This window comes from Antechinus flavipes, chromosome 4 (assembly GCF_016432865.1).
Source record: "Antechinus flavipes isolate AdamAnt ecotype Samford, QLD, Australia chromosome 4, AdamAnt_v2, whole genome shotgun sequence".
Lineage (NCBI taxonomy): Eukaryota > Metazoa > Chordata > Mammalia > Dasyuromorphia > Dasyuridae > Antechinus > Antechinus flavipes.
The window spans coordinates 148447063-148465038 of record NC_067401.1 but is presented as its reverse complement, the minus strand read 5'-3'; the positions used below and the strand labels follow the sequence as shown (position 1 = coordinate 148465038).

The 17976-nt window shown below is 35.7% G+C and overlaps 1 protein-coding gene across 2 annotated transcripts in view; it reads right to left on the bottom strand.

Moving 5' to 3' along the window:
* The window catches only part of GRB2 (growth factor receptor bound protein 2), a 97827-nt gene extending 80090 nt beyond the window's left edge, over positions 1–17737 (bottom strand). Inside the window, exons 1-3 of one of the 2 annotated variants that reach the window (XM_051995109.1) lie at positions 17632–17737; positions 12115–12189; positions 8716–8939 (exon numbers count right to left, since the gene is read on the bottom strand). In XM_051995109.1, coding sequence (XP_051851069.1) covers positions 8716–8793 — 78 coding nt within the window. In that variant the 5' untranslated portion in view covers positions 8794–8939; positions 12115–12189; positions 17632–17737. The remainder of the gene's footprint in view (positions 1–8715; positions 8940–12114; positions 12190–17631) is intronic. The other variant, XM_051995108.1, reaches the window with a different exon arrangement.
* Between the last annotated feature and the right edge of the window lie 239 nt (positions 17738–17976).

Here is a 17976-nt window from a genome sequence, read left to right as displayed (position 1 = left end):
CTCAGATCCTAAGCTCTGGCAAATCTTGAATACAAACGGGAAAGGCTTTCAGTATAGGAAGAGTAACAGACTAGATGTATTGTCCCTTAAGAAAGAGTCCTCACCAGATTGACTTTTTTGGCTACAACAATTCTGCAAAACTATTTATCAAGTTGCAATGAAATTGCAATCTGCAAGAAAATCCACACTGACAAAGCCAAGGATCTCGAAAGTATTTAAGTATTATAATCAGCACCTATTATTAGAAGAAACAGTGAAATGGATGCATGCTCTGAACAATAGATCCCAAATGTTTTAATCACATGATGTTCCTCCCTCAAAATATACACATGACCCTTTCAGACATAAGATATTCTTGAATACCACTGAACATAGCACAACTATAAGAGTCTGGGTTTTGCCAGGATCTTACAATGTAATTGATGAGAAGAAAGAAACAAACAACTGTAAAGTTATTTAGCACAGGCTAACTGAACACAAGTGTTATGGCAAGAACATGTAAGGGAATCTGTTTCACATACTAAGAGCTACAAAAGATTTTAGAGGCCATCTGGTCTCACTAGCACAATGCTTCTCTCTCTATAATATTTTCAATAGAGGTTATTTGCTTGACGATCTCCAAGCAGGGTAGAAGGAAAGATTTAACTAACTGCCCCATGGCAATCCATTCCACTTTTGGATAATTTTAATTGTTAAGATGCTTTTTTTTCTGCAGTCAATTCAAAATCCTTTTCTAAACAAACACCTAACTGCTTCCTGTTCTCTTTTCTGAGGCTAAGCAGAATGTCTTAATTTCATTTCCACATGACAACTATTAAAATGATTAGGTTATCATCTGAACTCCCTTCTAAGGCTGGGAGAAAGGAAAAGAGATGTCAGTAGCGGAGAAAACAAGAAATAAAAAGACAGGAATTCCAACACTGTTCATGGGATCTGGGATCTAAGTGAAGAGCTTATACCAACAAACTACATCCTACTTTTAGACTTTCAGGAACCCTTAGGTAGTATGATCGCTAGAGGTAGCAAAGAACAGATGAGAGTAACCTTTCTAGCTTCAATTTTCACTAGTAGGTTTAAGGGGGGAGGGAGGGGAATAAGTAGGAAGGTAGAACCTGCGATGAATAAAGAAGAGAAGGTAATGTGCGGCTTTTATTTGGGAAACAGTCAACATTAATTGCCTCAGGGACAACATAGCAGCACCAGTGCCACCCCAATATAGAATCATTTCCTTATAGTCTTTATATGAGGTCTTTAGCCAGCTGCCCTATTACCCACCCTCTCTCCCCACCCCCCAGCTGTTTAGGAACTGAAAGTACATTCTCAGCACCTGCTATTTGGAAACAATTTATTCAGCTGACAGGAAAAAAAAATAAGCACAGTACAAGGAAAACAAGTAATTTGAAATCAGAGAACCCAAACAAGGAACTTTCTTCCACACACAAGGATTCAACGTAGCCTTTTAATTCTGGCATTTAATCAACAAAGAAGAAAACCAAGAACTCATCTTTTATGAACAAAGAAATCCTTATACAAAGTATATATATATAGGGACAAAATATCTGCAACCTTGAGTAGCACATTCATATCAAATGTTTTCCATTTCAGTTTGTAATTCATGCTTGGAACCACCTGAAATTAGAAGTCTTTTTATTGAATTTCAAGAAACAGGAGTATGAAAAATTCTGACCAGCCAAATCTTAGATCAGATTTTTGCTTCTCCATTTTTTATAAGCAATCACCAGCCCTACATTATTAGGTATATGTCAAAAAGGAGCTTCTATTTTTCAGGAAAATACTCATTTGGACATGTAATGAAAATGAGCAAATGAATAATTTGTACCAATACCACTGCATAGTATTAAGAAAAACATAATCAAAAGTCCCATCAATTTTTTCTTAAAGATGTCTCTTTTACTTATGTTTACCATTAGCATTAAAGTCTAATATTTCACTCACCTGATTACTACAACAATTTTGAAGCTAGCATCCCTAATCATAGACTTCCCTCTATCCAATCTAAATCCTATGAATCTATACCAACTTTTCTTAATCACCAGTTTCATCTATTAAACAGTAAACTAAATGAGGGCAGAGAATGAGTGATCTAAAAACTTAGCATTTTCTGGGTTGATGATTTAGGAATAAGAGTGATACTACAGCAAACTAGAAGAGCAAGGGATAGTCTACCGTCAGATCTGTGGAGAAGGGAAGAATTTATGGCCAAAGAAGAACTAGAGAACATTATGAAATGCAAACTGAATAATTTTGATTAAATTCAAAAGGGTTTGCACAAACAAAACCAATTGTTGCAAAGATTAAAATGGAAGCAGAAAGTTGGGAAACAATTTTTACATCCAATGTTTCTGATAAAAGCCTGATTTCTAGATTATATAGCAGAAATGACTCAAATTTTTAAGGATACAAGTCATTCCCCAATTAATAAATGTTCAAAGGATATGAACAATTTTTCTTTTTCTTTCTTTTTTTTTCTGCTGAGATAACTGGGGTTAAGGGATTTGCCCAGGGTCACACAGCCTGATTTCTAGATTATATAGCAGAAATGACTCAAATTTTTAAGGATACAAATCATTCCCCAATTAATAAATGTTCAAAGGATATGAACAATTTTTCTTTTTCTTTCTTTTTTTTTTCTGCTGAGATAACTGGGGTTAAGGGATTTGCCCAGGGTCACACAGCTAGGAAGTGTTAAGTGTCTGAGATCACATTTGAACTCAGGTCCTCTGGACTTAGGGGTTGGTGCTCTATCCACTTCACCACCTTGCTACCTTATGAACAATTTTCAAATGAAGAAAGTAAAGCCATCTATAATGATATGAAAAAATGCTCTAAATCATTATTGATTAGAGAAATGCAAATTAAGATAACTCTGAGGTACTACTTCATACCTCTCAGATTGGCTAAGATGACAGGAAAAGTTAATGATTAATCTTGGAAGGGATGTGGGAAAACCAGAACACTAAAACACTGCTGATGGGGTTGTGAAATAATCCAACTATTCTGGAAAATAATTTGGAACTATATGCCCAAAGGACTATAAAACTGTGAATTTTTTGGTCCAGCAGTTTCATTATTATTGGTCCATATCCCAAAGAGATCACAAAAGAGAGAAGAGGACCCACATGTGCAAAAATGTTTATAGCAGCTCTTTTTGTAGTGGCCAGGAACTGAAAATTGAATGGATGCCCATAAGGTAGGAAATGGCTGAATAAATTATGGCATATGAATGTTATGGAATATTATTGTTCTATAAGAAATGATCAGCAGGATGATTTCAGAGAGACCTGGAAAGATTTACATGAGCTGATGCTGAGTGAAGTGAGCAGAACCAAGAGAACACTGTACACAGTAATAACAAGATGATCAATTGTGTTAGACTTGGCTCTTCACAAAATAGTGGTGATTCAAGGCAATTCCATATTGCCTTGGGATGGATGTCATCTGCATCCAGAGACAACCATGGAGCTTGAATATAAATTCAAGCACAATATTTTCACTTTTTATTTTTTCTTTCTCATGGTTTTTTCCCCTTTTGATCTGATTTTTCTTGTATATGATAAATATGAAAATGTACAAAGAACTGCACGTATTAAATTTTTTTTTGCATTTTCTCTAGCACCTAGCATAGGTATCTGGACATAATAATAACTGTTGAATTAATCACATTCCTCTCTCAGCTCAGAAATCCTCTAATTACTCCCTTAGTCCAATATATATCTAAACTAATTGCTTCTGCCTATCTGATTTTTTAAGGTGTCTATAAACCTGTCCTCATCTTCTAATTCAACTTTATTTCCTACTACTCCCTAACATAAATCCTCAAATCCAATCAGGCCTGTCTCTTCACATTTTAGGTGTGCTCATATTTTTGCCAAGACTGTCCCATAGCCACCCCTAAAGTATTTTTCATCAAAACACCTCAAGTCCTACCTCCTCCACAAAGTCTTTACAGATCTTTCCATCTCAGAGACTTCAAATTTATGTTAACTCCTCTAATACATTTTTACCAAACATTTCAACATTTCATGATATATTATTCCTAGTTTCATGTTAGCTTTGTGTCTCCCATACCCAACGAGATTCTAAGCACTGTAAAGTTAGGGGAATAGCCTTATATTTTTTATATCTTTCACATTCAGAGTACTAAGGGCACATTATCTGACATATGGGAAGTGCTTAATAAATGTGTCATTGATTGAAACCATTTATATTTTTGAAGGAAAGAACCTTAGTGAATACAGGAACTCCTAGATTTAATTTCTATCAGCTTTATAGGGATTAGGTAAAAAGTGATGCTGGGAGTATATAGCAGATGACTGGTACTCTGTTCCCACAGTTCAGCTCAAAATTTGAGTCCAAATGAACATAGGCCACTTGCTATTTTCTATATGTAAGGCACGTCAAATACAAAGATAAGCAAAAGACTACATATCCCCTACCTTCAAGTAATTCATCTAACTGGAAGATAACAAGTTAGAATGTGACTATTTAATAGCAGTGAAACAAAAGTAGCAGAAGGGTTTAAGGATGCAAGAATCCCTTCTGGATAGATGGTAGAAAGGTTTATATACCGAATTAAGAGCATTTAACAGAGCAAATGGCATACAGAGGATGTAAGCAAATTTGTGCTATCAGAAGAAAACAGAAAAGACTAAATAATCCAATTTCTTTGGAACATAAAAAGAAGTAGAGTAAAATAAAGCTAGAAAAGTAGTAAATCCTGAATTCTGAAGTGAGAAAACTTAGATTCAAATCCTGCTTCCAACAGATTCTATATACATCTCTAGGCAAGTTATTTCACTTCTTTAGTTCTTAGTTTCTTTATCTATAAAATAAAAAGAATAAGTTGGATGGTCTTAGGGGTCTCTTCTGCCTTTGAATTTAAAAATCCTAAAATACTTTATAGATAGCAGAAAACAGTTTGCAAAAACTACAAAAATGCAAATGAAAAAAACAACAATAACCATAAGATGAGAAACTGAATACTGTGTAATTATAACGACTAAGTATAGCTCTAAAGAAAATAGTTTATGGTCTTCCCTTCACCGTGAAGGAGACACAGCTTGCACTGGGACTTGATTAAAGTATTAGTTTTGCTGGGTTGATTTTTCTTCTCTGATAATAAGAAATAATAAGAAATAGTTCCCTAAGAGGAAAGGAAATGAAGATGATGCAAAACCAAAAGATATCAATTAAAAGAAAAACCACAGTTGTCTCATTATCAGATTCAAAAATAAGTACATACACACACACACAAACACACACACAATCTATAAGTAATGGGACTAAAGCTTGGTAGATAAATATAGAATTTGGTGACATCTGAAGCCATAGAAGTAGGCATTAGCCATTAGCTTGCTAAGAGGGAAAGGCGGAGGACCACCTTGATGAATACATACACTTAAGAGTTAAGAAGGAAGATGAAACAATGAAAAAAACAAAAGGAATGATCAAAGAGGTAGGGAACTCAGAGTCTAAAAGGAGAAGAAATCATCAAAAAAAGAATGATTTAAAGTATTAAATGCTATTGAAAAGTCAAACAAAAAGGCAGAAAAGACTACTGAATTTAACAAATAGGTGGTTGCCAACAACTTTATAAAGAACAGTTTTCAGGATGGAAGAATTCAAATCTAGAGCAGGTCCAAGAAATCTAGCCCAATTCTGTGTCATTCCTCAGCCCCAAAAAGAGAAACAACATCCAGGTTGTTCTACATTTAGGTCTGCTTCAAGGTCTAATTTAGTATAAGAGCCATGGGACTATCCAGAGCCCACCTTATGGAGAACTGGGGAAAGAAATGTAAATTTCTCCTGCTTTCTTGGGATCTTCCAAGCTTGGGTTCATAACTAGTCTGAATAAGAGCAATTTTCTTCATTTTTATAGATCCCAAGTGGGATCAATATATACTAGGCTTTTGGGAAAGGCAAAGAGTTGGCACATTCTTCTGACAGATTCAAAAATAATTTAATCTCCTCAGGTAGATGAGAACAGTGAAGCCCAGAGAAGTGAAATGACGTGACTAAGGTCATATAATTAGTCTGGTAAAAAAAAAAAAAACTAAGAATATATAACACATATCTTACAGCTCTAAGCCAGGATTAATTCTACAAAATCATATTGTTCTTCTGAAAAGACATTTATGAAGCAGTATAATCCACCATGCAGAGAGAACATAAAGATGTTATATTGCACAGGAAAAAACAATCGAGATTATTCTTTGAAATAACTGGTGAGAAATAGATGATAGGAGTTCTCAGTTCCAGTCAGCAACTAATAACTCCAAGGTCTACATTTCTTCAAATAGAATCACTCAACATTTACTAGCAATAAACATTCAGATGCTGATTTCAATATTTATATATACAATTCCAGCTACTGTTTTGTTTGGGTCCCAAACATCTTTAGAAAGCTAACATTACAAAAAGAATAAAAGCCAGACAAATTACTAAAAAGGATCCAGTTACTTTTTTAAAAATTAAAAGAAAAACTATATGCTTTTTATTAATTGCTCCCCTAGAAAGAGAGAGCAATTTTCTTCTTCATTCAGCTGTTTCAGAGAGTTATGAGTCAAGAAGGCAACCGTCTTCATTCATTTTTGGAGTTAAGCCACAAGATTACTAATAAACTGCTATTCAATTGAGACTAGAGAATATGAAGTAATGGTATTATGACTTCATATCCAAATTATCTACCAAAATGACAAACAATACATCAATCTTTTACTTTTATATTTTGAGAAAGGAAAAAGTTAACACATCAATCAGCTTTTTTTTTTTAAAACACCAAACACATTTCTTTGAAAAATTTATTTAGCTCTTTGAAAACACTATATACATGTGCTCTTGGGGAAATGTCAAATAGCATTGTTTTTCTCAATTATTCTTTTAAGAATGTCAAAGAAGAATTATATACTTGCTTCAGGATATAGAGATCATCTAAGTTAACAAAATGCTTCTGACTCATGATTGTGGTCACCATGTGTAAATTTTCAGAAAATTTCTGCATAAGCAGAGCTCAAGTTCTTTGATCTTCAGTGCTGAACACGCAAGCAGAATCTAGACAGATACAGAATGTCAGACCATCATGTTCAAGTTTAGAGAATAGTTTTTCATGGAGAAATCTACCAGTTTGCATACATAAGACCAAAGCCCAAAAGAGATTTTTGTCAAATCTAGAATAAGTTGATTTTTAAGAAGCTAATGTTATTGAATTAACAAATGTTATCTGCTGAAATCAGTAATTAGTTTTAAAATATTTAAAATCAACCTGCTCAGTGCCTTTAAAAAATTATTATTTTAAAAGTATACATCTGTTACTCTAAATTCTATTACTAGTCCTATATGTTGCAGATCACTTAAATTATACATCTTTAAGCATATATTCAAGGAGCTCAATTTCACAAGAGCTTAAAAAAATCTTTGTTGTTGTTTTTTAAAGGATAAGTTCCCAGGGAATTTGAACTAAACTTTTTTTTTTTTAAACAAATAAAAACTGCTGTGAAGAACCACAAAACTCAACCTTACATCTAGAAAGAAGAGAACATTGGGGAAAATAGATCATTCTAACCATAATCACACAGGTTTGAAAAAGTCACAAGCACTTTTACAACAGGCTATGTTTCTGCATCATCATTTTCTTCCTCTTTAGAAAATTTCACAAGTTTCTTTCAGTCACAGTAGAGAGAGGAAAGTTCCTAGTAATACCCAAGCCACAAGACTGCAATTCAGATTAGCAGAAGTAAAAATTACATATAGCAACTTAAAAAAAAAAAAAAATCAAATGACCAAACACAAAACTTTAAAATCTCTCCATTTAAAGGTGACACACTGCTCCATACACCCACAGCTGTAAAAGTAAATTATATATCTAAAAGGGCAAAGCTGCTATAGTCAATTGTGTAAACAATATAATTAACATGTGCCAGGTGGAAAGAAAATCCTAGTGTAAATAGCGGGGCTCAAAATGAGTGGCAAACGTGTAGAAGCTTATTTTTAAACTGTCAGCAAGTTTCTTTTCTGCAATTACAGTATATTATGGGGTAATTGCTTCCCAAGTTTCTTTTAAGAAAATAAAATCTGACTTCTACAAGAGCAAGTTAACTACCTTATTTTCCCCTCAAGATGACTATTGTCTTAAAGGGATAAAAATATGCAGCCCATTTTGTATATATTCTAATCTCCATAAAATCTGGAACAAATACTTTCTCAAGTGGAAAGACTCTCCTTGCTTTTCCCACTGTCAGGACCATGGAAAAGCAAAGTTTATGACTATGACATAAGATGATGCTAACTTGATACTTTTGTACAAATCAGTTTGATGGTCTTAAAATCTAGGCCACTAAAATCTCTTTCTAAGAGACCCTTGGAAAATACTTCCACTCTGACCAATTCAATCAATTTATTCAATCACATTTCTTTGATTATAGATAGTGCTAATGTCAAATCCATATATACCAACCTAGAAAATAATTAGGATAAATGCTTGTCAATTGACTGAAGCAATCAAGGCAGTTTAAAAAAATTACACAAACTTCAAAATGATAACTAACATTTCATTCAGCAGTTATCTCAATCTATTCAGATTAAATAACAGAGTAAAGATACTGTGAAAATAGAAAAATAAGCAATGCTTCTTTGGATCTCTGAATAAGAAAGGTTGGTGGGTTAGAAGAGGGATTGACACTGAGCATCAACTCTTACCTTGAGGATGTCACCCCTTTTGAAGCTCAACTCATCATCTGCAGTGGCTTTGAAGTCGTATTTGGCAATGGCTTCCATGCTGAGATCTGCTAAATGCTCAGCAGCTTGGGGCAGGAGGTAATGGAGACCTCCCTGCTGCAGCAGTCTACCTAGGCTCAGATTCTCCTCTCTTTCTGAGATCTGATTTGGTGAAACTGCTTGTAGAGAAGATATAAGATTCTGCCCTGAAAGGAAAAGAATAAAAGATAATAAGTGAGAATCAAGAGTGGTCCTCATTAATAATAGCCCCAATCTAATAATACCCCAGACTATATTGAGTCTTCAAACCTTCTGCTTGGCCTTCCAGATTCAATCTCCCACTCCCCTCCTTCTTCCTCTTTTTGCCTTAGCTCTGGGCCCCAACTAATAATAAGATGGCAAGAGTAGTCATCTGCTAAAGCTACTTCATTCCAGACTTGCTTCTTAACTGGCTAGGTGTATATATAACCAGGAGCCTTGGTCAAGTCTTCCTCCCTTCTCTATCCCACTTCCCACCTAAAATTTAGGACATGGAAAGCTTCTCATGAGAGCACAGACAGCAATCCCCATGTTGAATTAGTTCTCCAAAACCAAACTTTCCTCCATTCTCTCCCACTGAAAAACCAGCTGTGAGACCTCATGAGAACCTAAGGTTGGCTGGATACTGCTCAAATCAGAGAATAAGTTTCAGATTTAGAATGCTTTTCTTGCTTCACTCCCATTCCCCAGCAGGAAGGGGATAAACCTATCTTCAAAGACCAGAAAGTAAAGAAAGAGGAAAGAATAAGGAGCTTACCCTAAATAAATTTAAAAGAAAAAGTACTTCAAAGAGATTGTTTTCCTGGTGCCATTTCTCACTCATAACCAGAACGCCCATTCCACCTGCCTTATAGGATAATTCTAAGAAATTATGACCAAATCTCAAAACTGTCTTTGCCTGTAGAAACAGTTGCCTAAGTATGCCTCCTTTAAAAAAAAAAAAAAAAAAGGGATTGTACAAACAAAACAAATGCAAACAAGATAACAAGATTAGAAGGGAAACAATAAACTGGGAAAACATTTTTACAAAGGTTCTGATAAAGGTCTCATTTCCAAAATATATAGAGAATTGACTCTAATCTATAAGAAATCAAACCATTCTCCAATTGATAAATGGTCAAAGGATATGAACAGACAATTCTCAGATGAAGAAATTGAAACTATTTATAGACATATGAAAATATACTCCAAATCATTATTAATCAGAGAAATGCAAATTAAGACAACTCTGAGATACCACTACACACCTGTCAGATTGGCTAGAATGACAGGGAAAGATAATGGGGAATGTTGGAGGGGATGTGGGAAAACAGGGACACTGATACATTGTTGGTGGAATTGTGAACACATCCAGCCATTCTGGAGAGCAATTTGGAACTATGCTCAAAAAGTTATCAAACTGTGCATACCCTTTGATCCAGCAGTGTTTCTACTGGGCTTATACCCCAAAGAGATACTAAAGAAAGGGACTTGTATGTGCCAAAATGTTTGTGGCAGCCCTGTTTGTAGTGGCTAGAAGCTGGAAAATGAAAGGATGTCCATCAATTGGAGAATGGTTGAGTAAATTGTGGTATATGAATGTTATGGAATATTATTGTTCTGTAAGGAATGACCAGCAGGATGAATACAGAGAGGACTGGCGAGACTTACAGGAACTGATGCTGAGTGAAATGAGCAGAACCAGGAGATCATTATATACCTCAACAATGATACTGTTTGAGGATGTATTTTGATGGAAGTGGATCTCTTTGATAAAGAGAGCCTTAATTGATCAAAGATGGACAGAAGCAGCTACACCCAGAGAAAGAACACTGGGAAATGAATATAAACTGCTTGCATTTTTGTTTTTCTTCCCGGGTTATTTCTACCTTCTGAATTCAATTCTCCCTGTGCAACAAGAAAACTGTTCGGTTCTGCACACATATATTATATCTAGGATATACTGCAACCCATTCAACATGTAAAGGACTGCTTGCCATCTAGGGGAGGGGAAAAATCAGAACAGAAATGAATGCAAGGGATAATGCTGTAAAAAATTACCCTGGCATGTGTTCTATCAATAAAAAGTTATTTAAAAAAAAAAAAAAGGGATACCCACAGAGCCTAGAGTTCTTCTCTTAAAGGATCATTTGGTTTAGAAGTCAGAGATCTTGTGTAGCATGATGAATATGGAAATATGTTTAGAAGGACTGCACATATTCAACCTATATTGGATTGCTGCTGTCTACTGGAGGGGACAGAGGTAGGAGGGGAGAAAAAATTGGAATACAAGATTTTGCAAGGGTGAATGTTGAGAACTGTCTTTGCATGTATTTAGAAAAATAAAAAGCTATTAAAAAAAAAGAAAGAAATGAAAGGGACCTGAGAGACAATTTATTGCAAACTTCTCACTCTGGAGCTAATAAGCAGGGGCCTAGAAAGACTAAGTGACTTACACTAACACTGGAAAGCTAATAAGTAGCAGGGATGAATTCCAATCCAGATCCTTTGACTCTGACTACCATGCTCTTTCCACCTCATCCACTACAATGTTAAGTTTATCTCCCATCTTGAGAAAACCAGATAGGAACCAGCATCCCAAAAGAAAACAACATATTTCTTGGCAAGAATGAATCATGCTCAACTACCTGAAGAACTAAAATCCAAATTCAAGCCTGAGGACTACTTAAGTGCCTACTATTTATAGCATAGAGTGCTAGGTATTGGGTAAGACAAAGGTTTGAAAAGACAAAAGATAAGATTCCTGCCCCTTAGCGTTTCCATTATAGAAGGGAGCTACATCACATGTAATATCAAAAAATTCATAGGTGTCTCTTATGAGAGGTATAAAGTAAATGAAGGAAGGGGATAGAGAGAAGAGATCAAGGAAGACTTTATGGAAGAGTATTGGTTGAATTGAGTAGGAAATTAGGGGAGAGAACACACTAGGAATAGGGAAAAAAAAAAGCAAAGCAAACACATGGGAACAAAAAGAGCAGGATGAGGGTAAGATTGGTGATCTTTCTAAATAATACTTACTATCCCAGAGTAGTTGTGAAGAAAACATTTTGTAAACTTTAAAGCTAAAAAAATGTGTTACTGAAGATAAATATGAACTTAAGAGACACTAGGAGGCTACTGTAAAATGCTTAAAAGAGTAACAATTGTAGAGACATAATATTAATTATCAGCACTGGGGAGAAAGTTAAAAAGGGAAGACTTATTAGATTACTACAATAGGACTTATAGAGAGGTGGCAGCAGAGGGAAGAAAGTAAAAGATATCATCAAATTAGAAGTTAAGACTTAGTGATGCTTTGGCCATTAAAGATGAGAAAAGTATAAGAAAGGTAAGGTTTCAAACCTGGAGTACTGGGTAAGTGGTGCTGCCACTGACATTCAAAATGGATTCTCTTTCAAAATTGGAGGTTCCAGGCATCTGGAGGAATAAATGTGGGAGAAGGCCAAGCATCAGATCCTCACACAGGAATTCTAAATAGAAAGAAACTTTTTTTCCCCACAGAAAGAAGATATAAAATAGGTACTATAATTAGATGTTGAACAAGTGACATAGTTCTTTTGCCACAACAAATTTAGAAAGGACTTTAGAATATTACCTCTAAGGAGAAAGTGAATCTCAGCTAGGTTAATATACCATAAAAACTTAGCTTTTTTGAGATTGGAGAAAATACCAGCTTACTTTTATACTGTAATTCTCATTCTTAATCAGTCACTATGCTCATAACAAAGAAAAAAATAGCACTTAGTATTGCCACAATTACAGAATAGGGACAGATATTTATAGTGACACCTAGATCAGATAACAAGCACCCCTGAGAGCTCTTAGGAGGGACACAGATGATTATTATTCTTTTATTCTCCTACAAGTTAACAATTTGAACATTATTCTAACTGACACAGTTGCAATTGCCTAGTCCTGCCAACTGGGAATATTAACATAGGGTTATGGTTGGGCCGTAAATTTTACAAATGGAAGAAGTTATCAGGAAGGCCTGAGTAGGCTTTTAAAAAAAGGTTCTAAAGACTTTTTGTTGCATATAATAAAGAATTTTTTACAAAAATAGGGACATGACAAAGATGTGGCTTGTGAAGGAAAGAACTTGATGAATTGGAATAAAATTAGTCACTACCAAAAAAAGCTAATCTTAGGGAACATTTGCTCAATTCAAAGCTTTTTTTTTTTTTTTTTTTTTTTTAAACATGACGCCAGGTTAAGGTCCTACAGCCCCAAAAAACAGGCATTATTTGGGAGAAATCAGCCAAATGATTTCTGCACATACCAAACAGCAAAGAGGTTATCTAACTCTCCCCGACACCTGTCAATTTGTTCCAATGACCTTAAGAATAATTTCCAACTCTGGGTTGGAAGGGCAATCTCTAATTCAATGCTATTTTACATATGCCAAGCTAACCTACTCTAATCGATTCATCAAAGTTTTCAGCTGGAATTAATCTGACCTCATTTTAGAAATGACAGACTCCAGATTAATAGGGTGACTTATCAAAAATGATACTAGTTACCAACAGAACTAGGTAGGCCTAGACCTTGAGAGTCCTAGTTCCCAATCCAGCACCCTTGCTCTATTCTAAGTCTAATAAAGGGCCTATATTTTAAAAAATGTCATGCTACAATGATATCCATATTTAAAGGTATCTGAAGATTCAAGACAACAATAATCACTAACATTAATATGGTGCTTTAAAGGTTTGCAAAGCACTTTGAACAACATGAAATTGTTCTTATTGTTTTCTGACACTGATTTTGGTCCTGATTACCTAGTCTGAATTACCAGGTTTTATCAGACTCTGAAAGCCACAAATTAGACCAGCAATTGTTACTATGTAAAACATGGCTTGACTGATAAAAAAACAAGATACCAAATCTAATTAGCATTAATGGTGATGTGCCAAAGAAAAATTTACATGCCATTTATAAAATTTAGAGAAGTGTCTTGGGTGTGGTGCTCACAATGATAAGTTTAGTGAAGGTTATTAGAACATTCACCGTAAACATGATACCACATTTATCTATCATAAGCCAATGTTCCTTGGCTAAAGATTCAAAAGGGTGTGTCCTCCTGAAGATGGAGGAAAAAATTCCACTCTCAATTAACTAAAAAGAATATCTTAAATAACTAAATTTTTAAATAACTTAAATAAATGAATGCAATCTGACATCTAACACTTAGAATCTAAAAAAACTTTAATAAGAAATAAGTTTACTTATTCAGTAATATCTTTAACATCATTATCCCATTGTCCTGGGAAATGGATATTACATTTAAGACTAAGTTTTAAGTTAATTATATTAAACATACTTCTGAAATTGGCCTTTCCCATTCCACAAGAAAAAAATAACATTTTATTACTTTTGTTGGTGTGCAACTCCATGATTAAAGAATTAATGTTTTCAAAAGAAATTCACATATTTATTTTTTGAAATTTTCTTTTTGTCATTTAATTTCCTTCTCTTGCAAATTCATAAAAAAGGAAATCCCTGAAGCTTACCGCATCATGATCAACTAATCAGGTCCAATTTATTTTAAGTATCCTATAAAAGTCAACATGTTCCTTATCTGAATGTTCCTGGATCCTTGATAAAGCCTCATTTTTTTTGTCCTAACTAGCAAAAAAATCTCAATTAAGAAAACTAAAAAACACTTGTAGTGGACTTTAAAAAAACCAACCAAACACATCATTATATTAAAAGGGTCAAATAAATATTTAAATATATAAAAGTTAATCATATACAATAATGAAAAATCATCAACTTTGTTTCAAATTATTACTATCAAGTTGAATTATAAATTCTGAATAATGAAGCTGGGTTCCACAAAAGAATTTCTAATGACTTTATAATTTGTGGTAGTACAATAAGGATACCTTAATCAGATTTTAAAGTGCAGTACTACAAGTGTTATATGATAAAAAAAAACAAACAAACAAAAAAAAAAAAACTGCACAGCTTCACATTAGTTGCCACAAATGAGAAGTACCAAAGCAGTTATAAGAAAAAATGAGGAATCTCATGTAGCTTATGCAGAAGCCATGTCTAGAATATTATTATGGAAAGTAAATAATGAAATTAAATTTGCCCCACAGGAAAATCAGATCTCTACTCTGAAGTGTTTTACCTCTTTCTTTTTTCTGGAATTATTCCCTAAAACCAAAGAAATACTGAGTGGAATTCTATTTCATAGATAAATTAGTTTGATTTTTATAAAGAACAGTGAAAAGAAATAATGAAAAGAATCTAAATTGTACTGGGGTTAGACCTAAAATGTAAAGGGAAGAAGAAGGATGCAATGGCTGCTTTAACATTACTTTTAATAAATCCCTTTCTATTGTTGTCTTTTGTTTTTACATTACATTCATTTCCAAAAGTATTTTTCTACTCTTCCCCTACACTGAGTGCTTTCTTTAAAAAAAAAAAAATCTATTTTAAGGGGGGAAAAAAGGCAAGAAATCCATCTACCCAACAGCATATGCAATATTCCATGCCCATAACCACTCCCATCCCAACCTCTCTCATGAAAGGAAGGAGAAATCTATACATTTTTAATAGCAGGACCTGTCTCCTAGGAAGGTAGGCATTTTGTAGTCAGTCAAGATACATGTATTACCAGAAGAATGGAGTACACACTAACCACAATCGTAGAAGTGAATGAGAATAAGCGGACAAAGAATCCCGAAGACAGAGGAAGCAACTGAAAAATTATGATACTTTATATCTGAAATTAATTTAAATATAGTTACAATTACTAACCAAAAATACATGTATTACAATGAAATCTTAAAGCTTCAAATGGATCACAATTACACAATTTTTGGACTTTAACCACAAATACTTTGTCCTGTACTTTTGTATACAAATCATAAGATCTTGAGATCTGAACACGATAGCCCCAAAGAGAAAGCTTTTTTTCTCCAGGAAGTAGCTTCCTCAGTTATTTTATACATACACACACATTTTCACTTCTCTATGATTAGGTAATTCTCAAGGACTAGACAAAGAAAATAATGTGAACAGAGGACTTGTTCATACTAAATATGTAACTATTAACTACAAAGATGCACACTTTAATTGATTCACTATTAGCCTAAGAAGTTATTTTCCACTAAGGTTTTACGTTCTAATACATAAATTTACAATTGAAGTGGATCCACAAGAACCTCATGCACCTTATTCCAATCTTCATTTTTAAAAATTCACAGCTAAATCATTCTAAATCCATATCACTCCCAGAAACCCCAGAATAACCTAATCCTTAATATAATAGTGTCCCACACAGGCAAAGAGAAAGGCCCCTACAGGGTACAGCAAACACAAAGGCCCATCCTAGAGTGAAAGAGATTAGAAGAAAATCAATACAAATGACATGAGAGAACTACACTTATGACCTACGGCAGTGTCAATTACTTAGGGATGAATTCAATCCTTTGAGTCCACTAAATCCCCAGAGAGGAGCCCGAGTCTCACATGCATCTCTGGCAACCCTCCTGGTTGAATGAAAAGAATATAGTGGAATGTATATAGCATCTGGCTTGGTCCTTCTCAAACTGAAAGACAGTTACTGCTACACTGAATAAGTGGAAGAATAGGAACAGCAAAGTTAAATGATTTTTTTCTAAAGAGAAATAAAAAACTCAAGCAGGAAATTGATGATGCACAATAAACAAAAAAGAAATTTGTTAATGGCAAAATGCTGATATCCATAGGGCAGTGAATAAAAATGAGTTAAAGATGGGAGGATAACCAAAATTATTTACATGAAACATGGGAGGGATCAGTCAGTACAGAGTATGTTTAGAAAGATGGTCCTCATAAAAACAAATATCAAAATCCAAAATTTATTTTTCTAACATACTTGGACAATTCTTTTTTATTTAAGATTAAACAGTACCTGAATCTAAGCTCTAATGCATGCATACTTCAAAGTTTCTTCTTCAAAATGAATTTCATATTACTACCATATATGAAGAGACCCAGAATAACTTTCTAAACAGTGTTTTAAATTCATTTTTATAGTAAAAGCTTTCCAAACAAGATTTTTTAATGATTGATTTTATTCTCTACATGTCCCATTTCTTTGCTTCAATTAATTACACTTTTTTTCCAGTGATACTAGTTTTAAAAAAAACAAATCCAGAACTAAATGCATTTCAAATGGTTTCTCTACACTCTCTTCCTAGGCAAATGCAAGCTTCTTCGAAGTTTGGGGGGGAAGGGTAGGGGGATTCTTCCTGACACCAGACAACAACTGACAGGAGGGTAAGCCAGAGCCTGTCAGAGAACTGGCATCCCACCATCCCGGCAGTCTCTTCTGAATCCCCTGCTTCCTGCACTATGACAGAATTAATAGTCATCTGCCTTAGTAGTCATCAGAATACAGTAAAGGATTTCTGCTTCTCCCTGGCCTTGGTCTTCAAACGCAAGCCCAAGACAGACAGAAAATGAAATCAAAAATCCCCAGCAGGGGAGCTGCACAGCCTCTTTTCCCGGGGGTCCCGGCGTGGGAGGAGGGGAAGTCCCCAAGGACTAGACTGAGGGTGGTTCTCAAAGAAGGGATCGCTCGGAATGGAGCCCCGGAAAACGAACCGGCTCGGAAGGATGTGTCAGTCAGTGCAAGTAGGGACTGCTGCCCCCGGGTCGGCCGTTTCCCACTCGTAGGTGGGATGAAGGAACTGAGGTTCCTGCTCTTCCTGCACCCGCAGAAGAGGTGCCACAGCCCCGCAGCCCGAGGCGGCCCCGGCCTCCCCCTCAGGGCCGCCTCCCCGAGGAAAGGGAAGAAAAAGGAGTGGGGGGTGGGGTAAGAGCCGGGCCCTGCCCTAACCTCCCCGCCCAACGCCCCGCACTCACAGTGGCGCCGTGTTCCCACTCTCCGCCCCGCCGGCCCGTCCACTCGTAGCGAGCGGCTGCCGAGATCCCGGCGCTCCCCGCAGAGCAGCGCCCGCCGCCGCCCGGTAGCCGCAGCACCAGAGCCGCCTCGCTTCCGCTCCTCCAATGTACTCCCGCGAGAACTTCCTCTTCTCCGTCGGCCCGTCCAGGCCCCGCCCCCCCAGGAGACTTCCCTCTTCCTCTCCTATTTCCCCTCCCCCGCCACCCAGTAAAAGGGGCCCCAGAGCGCAAGCGTTCACTCCCCGGCCCTGCCCAGCAGGTGGGGGGAAACCTTCGCGGAGTCTCCCTCTGCGCAAGCGCAAACAC